Source organism: Thermoascus crustaceus (assembly GCF_041956765.1).
Source record: "Thermoascus crustaceus strain CBS 181.67 unplaced genomic scaffold VTN00scaffold_7, whole genome shotgun sequence".
NCBI lineage: Eukaryota > Fungi > Ascomycota > Eurotiomycetes > Eurotiales > Thermoascaceae > Thermoascus > Thermoascus crustaceus.
In genome coordinates, this window is record NW_027192533.1 from 524,632 (window position 1) to 535,178 (window position 10,547).

At 53.3% G+C, this 10,547-nt stretch overlaps 5 protein-coding genes across 5 annotated transcripts in view; 1 reads left to right on the top strand and 4 right to left on the bottom strand.

The window, feature by feature from the left end:
• Positions 1–827: 827 nt before the first annotated feature.
• Positions 828–2,457, bottom strand: VTN00DRAFT_9212 (uncharacterized protein; the record flags this gene model as incomplete). Its single annotated transcript, XM_069436148.1, has 2 exons — positions 828–1,753; positions 1,806–2,457. 2 exons carry the CDS (start codon positions 2,455–2,457, stop codon positions 828–830), a joined length of 1,578 nt encoding a protein of 525 aa, XP_069284797.1.
• Positions 2,458–3,192: 735 nt separating this feature from the next.
• VTN00DRAFT_9213 (uncharacterized protein) lies at positions 3,193–4,710 on the bottom strand (the record flags this gene model as incomplete). Its single annotated transcript, XM_069436149.1, has 10 exons — positions 3,193–3,790; positions 3,852–3,882; positions 3,932–3,957; positions 4,013–4,037; positions 4,107–4,203; positions 4,257–4,292; positions 4,375–4,419; positions 4,465–4,471; positions 4,531–4,616; positions 4,675–4,710. 10 exons carry the CDS (start codon positions 4,708–4,710, stop codon positions 3,193–3,195), a joined length of 987 nt encoding a protein of 328 aa, XP_069284798.1.
• A 1,185-nt stretch (positions 4,711–5,895) lies between these two features.
• Positions 5,896–7,401, top strand: VTN00DRAFT_9214 (uncharacterized protein; the record flags this gene model as incomplete). The annotated part of the gene is made up of 3 exons (XM_069436150.1): positions 5,896–5,996; positions 6,087–6,935; positions 7,035–7,401. The coding sequence occupies 3 exons, from the start codon at positions 5,896–5,898 to the stop codon at positions 7,399–7,401; spliced, it is 1,317 nt and encodes a 438-aa protein (XP_069284799.1).
• An 820-nt stretch (positions 7,402–8,221) lies between these two features.
• VTN00DRAFT_9215 (uncharacterized protein) lies at positions 8,222–9,217 on the bottom strand (the record flags this gene model as incomplete). The annotated part of the gene is made up of 1 exon (XM_069436151.1): positions 8,222–9,217. One exon carries the CDS (start codon positions 9,215–9,217, stop codon positions 8,222–8,224), a length of 996 nt encoding a protein of 331 aa, XP_069284800.1.
• Positions 9,218–10,044: 827 nt separating this feature from the next.
• Positions 10,045–10,547, bottom strand: part of VTN00DRAFT_9216 (uncharacterized protein) — a gene marked incomplete at both ends in the record, with an annotated part of 3,160 nt that continues 2,657 nt past the window's right edge. The window contains one exon of the mRNA XM_069436152.1: positions 10,045–10,386. Within this exon, the coding sequence (XP_069284801.1) occupies positions 10,045–10,386 (342 nt within the window). The remainder of the gene's footprint in view (positions 10,387–10,547) is intronic.

The following is a 10,547-nucleotide window of genomic DNA, read 5'->3' on the forward strand; positions in this document are numbered from 1 at the left end:
CTGATCGTAACACTAGTGCCTCCATTCAATATATGTACAGGTACATGCAGTACATAAATCTTATGTTAGACCTGGACATTGTATTGTATGTGTTATGGCACAGCCTAGGAATCTCCGATAAGACAGTGAGGGGGAGAATCTATCACGTGACAATGGATCAAGAGCGATGGCCATGATCCATCAGGACCTTTGATCCGTCCGACCTCTTGATCCAACCTGACCCTTGATCCATCCATGGTTATGATCCACCGGATAGGTATTTCCGAAGCAGAGTTCAACATGTATATAAGACGCTCCTTAACCATGGGGATTAGGACCCCGTGGTCAACTCAAATAGCAATCCTAGAGTTAACATTGCTAGTAACGACTCATCATCTATCTTTTCCTTGTCTTCTGTCCTTCAAGATAAACCCAACGATCCTCCGCCTAAGAAGTCTTAGGCCCGTCGTTACAGTATGTGCAGTGCAAAACTCCTCCAAAGCTTCCCAAAACGGAAAGAAGAAGGACTGCGAATTGAAAGGGGAAAAAATAAATAAATAAACTTATCGCAACCTTCATCCCATGTGATATATATCATTTCATAAAATAAACATCCACAGCAGGCCCCCATACTGTAACTAACCTAACCAAACCAAACCAAACCAACTAACAGAATCAAAAAAAGACCTAACCTGACCTGACCTGATTATCCATGATACCGACCGACACTGCCGTTTACATACATACAGCTTAACCAGTGAACCGTCTATATCGACAAAACATTATGATTACCAGCGGCATAACCCCCGAGGAAACGGAGCTGATACGTATAGCCCAGATATACAACCCTAGCGCTTGACCCCAGACATCGGGGTCCCGCCTAGGGAGCGGGTGCCCTGAGAAGCGCCGTATGCTGGAGGCGGCGTAGGGGTCGGCGACGGACGTCGAGCAACAGGGTCGCGACCACCCATGGCAGCAGGGCTTCGGCTGCGAGCCCGAAGTCCACTATCTGGTTGAAGTCCGCCGTTTGGTCTGCCCGTTGTTACCTGGCCGCCGTCACCACCGCCGACGACCACCTGCTTCCCGTCACGCATGCGTCCGACCACCATACCCTTCGCCACGGACTTGAGGATCGCCTTGCGGCTCACCCCAGAGGCGTCGATGTACACCAAGCCGACGTTCTTGACTCCACCTGTGATGTCCGCTGTAGCAGCCCCAGCGTCCGGTCCGTAGCGATGGCCGACGATCGTGGTAGCAGCCGCGGAGCTAGAGCTCAGTACATTTCGCGCACCCTGCTCGATGCCGTCCGTCAAGGTGGAGAAGGCGATCAGCGACTTGTTCAAGATACCGGGCTTGTAACCGGCTGGCTTCCCGTCGAGACCCCTCTCCTTGCCATTCTCCTTCCGCCGGGTCATAGACGCGCCAAAGTTCTGTGCGACCTTGCTTACTTGGCCGACTGTCTTGGCGGAAATATCCGCTGCGGTCTGTGAGATGCTGTTTATCTTGCGGAGGTGAGCTTGCGTGGTTGGCGAGAACGTCACGGGCTTGGGGTTCGGCCTCGTCTTTCTCGTGAAGGCATCGGCTCCACTGGTCAGGGCGTTGGCGAGATATGTTGAACCGGTAACAATCAGGCGTGATGCCATTGCAGAGGTCTGGACGATCGTCGAGTCCTTGTATGCCGGATGCTGTGCCATACGGAGATACTCGTCGGAAACGTTGCTGACGCTGATCTGGTTGCCTTCGCCTTCCGCAGGGAGCTGAATCTCAACGGGCTCTAGAACATGTCGTTAGAAAACATCTCATAAACATATGAAATATTAACTCACTTTTCGATCCAGGCTTCACATCAGGTTTCTCCACGACGTTGTATCCATCCGTCAGCTCACCTACAACGCTCCCGTCCTCTTCATCTATAAGCACGATCTGCCCATGAGAACCCCCAGACTGCTGAGAGCTACCAGGCTTGGCGTCGGAAGATGAGATGTAGCCTTCCCCGGGAGCATAGTCTGCTGGGTTATAAGGAGCATGCCCCTTTGGCGGAGCTGCACGTTCGAGGAACGCCGTGCACTGTGCGAGGATGGTCTCGAACGTGTCGACATCCTCCTGCGTCACCTTACCAGGCCCTGTACCTATTCCAGGAAACTGAATGCGTATGAATGCGCCCGAATCGGGTCCAAGATCCCAACGCGGGATCAAATAGCTGCTGGGCGGCTGGTGGTAGATTTGGGTTGTCGCGGGCAGGGGCATGTCCAGCTCCGGGGGCAGATGCAGATGGAGATAGAAATCTTCTTCTGGTGGTGGAGCTTGGCTCCCTGGCTGCACGGAGCCGGGGTAACTGGATGAAGTTGGAACCATCAGGAGGGAGAGGGTCTGGGGACCCGACGGCGTGAGATCCTGCTCTTCACCATGCTGCAGATGGAAGGCCCGGATGTTGCTGATGCTGTAGAGAAGGCGGGGGTCATTGAGCGTGGAGGACATAATTCCGACGCTGCGACCGTGCGCAGGAGTGACTCCGGGGCTGTTGATAAGATACTTTGGAGACTTTCGAGGAAATGGTATACCGGTAGCGGGGCGGGGAGGATTGCGGGGGGTTTTATGATGACGTCGTTGAAGGAGAGCAGATAAAGAAACAACCCTTTCCGATCAAAGACAGCCCTGAGAATGAAAGAAACGACTCCCGAAGTTAAGGAATGAGGAGAGAAAGAGAAAAAATCGAGGACGGAGGGGGGGGAGGGAGCGTGTCAAAGGATATAAGCGCCCACAGGCAGCTCGGCGCTTCTCCTTTGACATGCTTGGCGGCGTTCCCGCGCTGCTGCGCCACGATCAACGCGCACCGCCGTGTCTTGGCAGGGAGCTGTGGCGGGCTGCTTTACGCAGTCCTCGTGCGGAGTATGTACTACCAAGTGTTCTAAGGGGTTGAGAACATTCCAGGAATCAAGACAGAAGAAGCATATTCTTATTCATCGTTATCATCATCTGGAATACCTCCCAGACTGATACTGTTTCAGTGCCGTCTCCACAGCATCTCCGATCATAATTGGCTTTCCCTGCCATTGATGTCCAGCTCCATTCAACCCCCCACGCGCTCTCGAATCATAAGCTCCAGCAATTGAATTGCTACTCGAGCTAACTACATGGGCGCCAGACTTGTGATGGGACGGCATGTGCAGTGTACCTAAGGTAATCTCAAAAATTGAAACATCCACTGCCTGTTCACGTCGTTGGCTTCCTACCGTATACGAAATGAAGGTTGCAAAATAAATGCAACGATCCATCCAGGAACTCCTTTTTCACAGCCGTCGTCAGGCGCTCGAGCCTAGCGGTGTCCCAGCCCAAGATGCGCGTGAAGATAGCCGGCGACGCAGAATCGACTGCCTGCAGCATCTGCGCCAGCTGGTATCGTCCGATCTCCTTGAGCTTAGGATCCTTTGGCCAGGTGCCGAAAGGAAGCCTGTAGACGGATTCGGTGACGCCCTCAAATCCGGCGTCGATCAGATGCTGTCTCTGGTCCGCGGCCACTCGGACTGGCTTGTCGATACTCGAGGTGGCCTGGTCAATGTATTCAAGCCACATATTAGTATGCCTCATCCTTGATTCGTCACAGGGCTCGTTGTTGCGGATCAGAGTCTCAAATTCCACCACCTCAATCCAGCCGCCCGGAGTAAGATGGTCGAAGGCTTGTTGGTAGAGGCGGCCATAGTCGGCAATGCAGCCGACCATGCCCCTCACGTGGATGAAATCAAATTTCAGATATCCATAGGACCAGTTCAGCTCCACGTCATCTACGATGAAGTTGCAGTTCGCGGGTGCCCTGGGGATCTAAGTTCAGTATCAAATGAGCCGGATCAGCCAGAGGTTCAAGGTTTCCTTACCATGACGGTTGGATCGGACTGAGGTCGACCCCTGGCGTCATCAGCCGTAGAAGATAGGATCATAGCATCAGAACTGATACCTATTATATCTGCGTTCGGATATTGACTTTCAAGGTGTTAGTATGTTGCTGCGCAAGCAGGCCTGCTGAGCATATCCTTACTATGCGAACTCGAGAGCCCAAATACCTGTTCGTGCTTAGTAAACGATGATAGGAGACAAAGCCAGTTGAACGTAGTTAGGTAATTATATAATACCTGTTCCAGTTCCAACATCGAGCACGTGTCTTGGCTCGGAGTCAATCGGAGCTAGATAGAGCGCGCCATCTAGGAGAAGCAAGTGGATGTGATGAAACTGGGCATGGAATCAGCATCCATGCCGGCACCGTTATTATCGGGACATCACACCAGATCCAGCCGTGTCTGCTCCTCTTCGTCGTTGGGCTTTTAGGAACGGATGTCAGCTTGTGTTCCCAAGTTGCCCAAATGCTTGCGCTCTGGCTCGCAGGGGGAATGAGTTTCGTACCCAAAGATATTTGCCTGCCTGGTATGCGTGGTACCGGCGTCCATTCTGCAGTGCTTAGCACTCTGTATCTGCAGTCTACTAGCTATGTACCTCAAAGCTGGCCTGATATCAGCGACTGTCCTGTCTAGCACCTGAGCAATAAAGCCATCTACGCACTGGTATCTTCGAACATCGGAGATCAACGAGGCCGTGTCTATGTTGGAGGAATCGTCCGAGTTAAGATCGCTGGCACTGTCGTTACCCTGACGCGAAGCAGGTCAGCCACATGGAGAAGAAGTCCGTTGAGAAGCTGTCACGCACGTCAGGCTCGATGGAATCGGATGTCGAGGGGCGCATGTCTCCGGGTGGCTCTGTGCCGCCAGAAGAAGGAAACAGACATGTGAAAATTGACAGATGGTGAGGGAAGAGGAAGACGGACGCATGGTGCCGGACCTCTTTTAAAGTTGGATGGAGTCGAGGTATCTGTAAGATCGGCGGCCATCAGAATCCGTGAGGCTGGCTGGGGCCGGATCGCTGCAAGCTTGTCCGCGGCTTCGGGCGCGGCCCCAGTTGGCGGTTTGGGCCTCTGGCTGCTCCACTGCGGAGGGAGACGGTCTCCTGTCTGGACCTGGAGGCTTGCAGGATGAACCAGAGGGAAATGTATCCGTATGATGTACTGTACTACTTGGTAGAGGGAGAGAAGACGCGTGGAAGAAGGAGCAGGACTGGGAAGAAGAAAAAGGATCCGGGCAAGGGACAACCCCGGCTGAGAGTACCGTAGCGGGCGTTTCACCATGCTGGACACTGTACTGTACATCTGCAGGCCAGAAAGCTGCCACTTCACGACGTCGAAAATAACCTCTTGCTCTTGCAATCGAGTCCTCAAGTGCTTCCTCCCTGCCGACCACTCGAGCTACCTCACTATTCCCCGTGCTCCAACTACACCGCACACAGCTACTGCTAACCATGCCCGAGATACGACCGGGGAGGACGATCTTGTCTGTTTGGATCATGCCCGCATCGATATTCCTCAACTACTGCATAAATAATGCTTCTCTGCTCGTCCCAACCTTGTTTTTTTCAACTATACCGGCCACCGTCCCATGGGTACATGCTTCCAGCTGGTGGCCGCCACTTCACATGTTCTGCTGAAGCAGATGGTCGTGGGGAGAAGCTCCGGAATTGCAGATCGACTCTGCATCACTCTACAAAAATAACTTGCAAGGCGGTAAAGGACCATTGGTGTTTTTTAACTATATTCTTTTAACAGCTTCACAGCTTCTCTGCTCGCTCTGATATCGTTTCCAGGCCGATGACCGGCCGCACCGAGGTCTCCAGGCGCCGCGGTTAACCGAGGCTCTCGCCGCCTCGGCGCCGCATCTGGGGTCTCCGCAAGCCCAAACAGGTGACCTACGGCATAAGTAGTACGGCCATCTACAAGAGTCCGCTATCTTTCTTCCATGCGTTATCGCAGGTCTCCTTGATCTCTCTCTCTCTCTCTCCCCTCAGTCTCACCTCTCCTCCCGCGCTCCTCTTCCCACAATGGCCTCCCTTGCCCGCGCGCTGCGGCCACTGTCCCGCTCTGCTACTACATCCAGTCTGCTCTCTGCGAGGCGGACGCTCCCTACTCGATCGCTGCAATGGTATCTATCCTAATTATGTCCTTTGAATTCTGTATTAGTCCGCGCTGAATTGGATATGCTGATGGTCTATCTTTCCTTTGCTTTTTCCAGCGCTCGCACATTCACTACCACTCCCCGCCGGCGGGATGTCGACCTGTCCAACCTCACCCCCACCCCGATCACCCTTCTATCCGAAACGGAGGCTCTGATGGCCGAGCAAGTCTCCAAATTCGCCCAGGAGCAGGTCGGGCCCAAGGTCCGGGAGATGGATGAAGCGGAGACCATGGACCCGGCCGTGGTGGAGCAGCTGTTCGAGCAAGGGCTGATGGGCATCGAGATCCCCGAGGAGTACGGCGGGGCCGGGATGAACTTCACGGCGGCCATCGTGGCCATCGAGGAGCTGGCACGGGTCGACCCCAGCGTCAGCGTCATGGTGGACGTCCACAACACCCTCGTCAACACCTCCATCATGAGGTACGGCGACGCCAACGCCCAGCGCACCTGGCTGCCCAAGCTGGCCACGGGCACTGTGGGCTCGTTCTGTCTGTCCGAACCGGCATCGGGTTCGGACGCCTTCGCGCTGCAGACCAAGGCGGAGAGGACGGCGGACGGGTACAAGCTCAATGGGTCCAAGATGTGGATCACCAACTCGATGGAGGCCGGATTCTTCATCGTCTTCGCCAACCTCGACCCCAGCAAGGGGTACAAGGGCATCAGCGCCTTCATCGTCGAGAAGGGCACCCCCGGTTTCAGCATCGCCAAGAAGGAGAAGAAGCTGGGCATCCGCGCCAGCAGCACCTGCGTGCTCAACTTCGACGACGTCGAGATCCCCAAGAGCAACCTCCTGGGCGAGGAGGGCCAGGGATACAAGTACGCCATTAGCATCCTGAATGAGGGCCGCATCGGTATTGCTGCGCAGATGACTGGTCTGGCTTTGGGCGCTTGGGAGAACGCTGCCGGGTGAGTTGTTTCCCTATCATCAGTCTCAAATGTGAACTGGTGTCAAAAAAGCCCCATTCCAATTCATATTAGCAAAAGAAAAAAGCTGACAACAAACAGCTACGTCTGGAACGACCGCAAGCAATTCGGCCAGCTCATCGGCACCTTCCAGGGCATGCAGCACCAGCTCGCCCAGGCCTACACCGAGATCGCCGCCGCCCGGGCCCTGGTTTACAACGCCGCGCGCAAGAAGGAGGCCGGCCAGGACTTCGTCACCGACGCCGCCATGGCGAAGCTGTACGCGTCGCAGGTCGCCGGCCGCGTGGCCGGTTCCGCCGTCGAGTGGATGGGCGGCATGGGCTTCGTGCGCGAGGGCATCGCGGAGAAGATGTTCCGCGACAGCAAGATCGGCGCCATCTACGAGGGCACGAGTAACATCCAGCTGCAGACCATCGCGAAGCAGTTGCAGAAGGCGTATACTCGATGAAGATGAGATGAGTGGACGCTATGGACTCTACGTCAGGTGATTTGAGCTTCGGAACCCCAAGTGAGGTGAAACCAAACTAAATAACTGATAGAGAGGGAGATGGGGTGTGGGATGTGCTCGAGCACTGGGTTTGTTCGTTGTCTCCCACTGTCTTTGCCTTTTCTTTGGGTATTACTATGACATGATACGATAAGCGGTGTAGTTATTTTTTTTCTTTCTAGTTGATAGGACGGATACCTAAATATTATAGAAACAAGAATTTAAAAAAGAACAAACATGAGCCAGTTAAAAGGCCTGGGAATTCTAAGAAACAATAATCATAGAACCTTTGCCCTCCCTCCAGAGCTGATTGCTTTGGTTAAATTATACATACAATCGTATTAATAAGTAAATAACGAATTTCTCAAATTAGTAGGTATTACTCCAGATATAGCGATATAGCTAGCCCGGAATATTGTAGGTAGGATTGATTCGGTCAGGTTCATGTTCGAGTGGGAAGGAGGGAGTCGCAGAGACGGTATTCCTTCCTCCCATGGGGATTGTATGTAATTAGGTTGGATAACCTGGTGTTCTCTAAGATCGATCAGCAACAGACACATGTCGTAGCAGTGTGGATGTAAAATTCGTACTTGGTAACCTTAAACTATATAGTATTATCGCATGTCGTAGTCGTGACTAGGTAGGTAGATATGATCATGCTACCTGCCATGGTCTCAGACGAGCTCCAAACTCGACGCCTTTTGTTGGGGAGGGAGTATTGGCACATTCCGTATGGCGTCCACTTGATCGCGGATGTTCCAGTCCAGTCTCAGTCTCAGTCTCAGTCCTTGATCCATCGCTGGTTGACTTTATCGAACCCGATCAGGTCAAGGTCGATGTTCAGGAACTTGAGCATCATGTCCATCGTGAAGGACTTGCTCGCGACACCATTATTAGCATCCTCAAAGTCAAAGTGAAGAGAAATAGGAATAAGAAAAGTCCCTACCTCATCGTCCGCACCCCCATCATCATCATCCTCTTTCTTCTTCTGCCCCTTCTCTTCTTCACCGAACTCAACCCGATCCACCACCTCCGCCCTCCTCCTCTCCAACTCCTCCTCGTCATCGACATCACTCCCACCCCCACAGTCCTCCCCGACTCCAACCCCCCCGTCTGCAGCATCATCCCACCTCTCCCTCCCCCGTCTCATCCGCTCCCTCCAAGCCCCGACCCCTCCCATCCGAAGCACCCTCTCCCTCGCCCCCGCGAACACTTCCTCCGCCGCATCCTGACTGACGGATCTCCACTTCCTAATGAGGGCCTCGAGCTCTTCGTCTTTCGCCGATGACTCGATCCGGAGCGCTTGCTGTGCGGTGTCGAGCTCGGAGCGGAGCGCGGAGAGGCGGGATTGCAGGGCGGTGTGCTGTTTCTGGAGGGAAGAGAGGACCGGGTCGGAGGTTGTGGTTATTGATGGCGAGGAAGATAAGGGGGAGACGAGGGATTTTCGTTTGCGGAGGGTTGGGGGTAGGGGGGTCTTGTAGACCGGCGTCGTGGAAGTAGAGGTACTACTAGGCTTCTTCAACGGTGTCGAGGTCAAAGTCGGGTCTGCGTCGTCGACGGCCGGTTTCTTTTCTTCATCAGGCTGGGGTCTTGAACTATCCGTGGCATCGTCCTTGTTCTGAGGCGTATCTGAAAGGGGATTGCCCTGCTTCTCGTCGTGCTTCTTCAGCGGCGTGCGGAGAGGCGACTTGAACGGCTTGGAGAGCGTCGAAGCCGCCTGGTCGAGACGACGCCGTTTCGGGTTATGCGCGAGGTGAGCCATTGGACTGTGGCTCATGGTTTCATGTCACATGTTCTCAATTGCTTGGATTAAGCAGTCATCAACAGTCTCATTGTGAATTAAATAGCAAGGATGGATGTGGTTGCGCTGTCAAGTACTCCGCGCGAGTTTTGGTCCAGATGCGGGTTTCGGGAGACTTCCGCCGCGGATCTCTTATCGATAAGACCCCAGATTGTCACGTGGCATGCCGTATACATACGACAATGGACTAATATAGAACCAACTTGTCTAATTCAACATAAGAGAACAATAAACGAGCGATAAAAAAGCTCACACCATGAGGCGCTACGAAAACCCCCGCCTATTTTTTTTCTGGCAGGCAGGGGTTTTGCTTGATCCTACCAGCCGCAGCTTCATCGGACTGTTAGCAGGTTGGGATAAATATCTCACTTGCTTCACCTTGGCCGCAGCGAAGATTCGAACCCGGGCCTCCTAGCTAATATTTCTCACGGATAAACTGCGGAGCTAGGAGCCCCAGGTTCTGTTTCTAGGTTGCGTTGTGAGTGAAATATGGGGTGCCGCTGGGGGGAGTGCTCCCAGGACGCGACGCGGCGCGAGACGGCACCTTATATCTAGCGGTCATTGATTGGTTAATGGTTGGTCTTCTGTGTGATGTCTATCATATGCGTGATTGCTGCGTCAATTCCATAAATCTGAGATCGTTGCTCAGATCTGCAAATCACATATTTAGCTAATATAGGTATTTATACATCAACCACAGTCGCACAACCAGAAACAAAGTCATCATGAACTAGTTATTCTAAATTCCTAAAAAACATGCTAATAGAGACAACACAAAAGAAGCAAAATTCATCATCTAGGAATCAATGCCCTACGCCGCCCGCCACCCATTGCCCAAACTCAGGCTCTCCAGGTCGTGGGAAGAACCCGCGGTCATTAGCACCGGCCTGACCCGCAGGAGCTGCACCTGCGGCGGCGGCATTCTGGTTCTCTCTCTGTCTGTTCCGCTGCTGCCTCACATATACGAGGATCAGAAGGGTTGCTGCCAAGACAACAATGATGAGACCTTCCAGAAAGCTCTCGTCAATCTCGAGTTCTAGTTCGTCATAGTAGCCATCATGGTGATGGTGGTCGCTTTCATGACGGCGTGCAGCGCCAGTTGCCAGAAATTCGTCATCTTCCTCTTCAGCTCTCTGCCTGTACAACTGGGCAAGATAATTTGCCTCTTCCTCCTCGTCGTTTTCGATAAAGGCTGTAATCCATTCTCTAAAGGTTCGAGGAGCTTTGGATTCTATAGGGGTATCAGCAGTGTCTTCAAGGTAAGAGTTGACGTTCAACAACATCGACGTAAGAGATAAGGTGTACG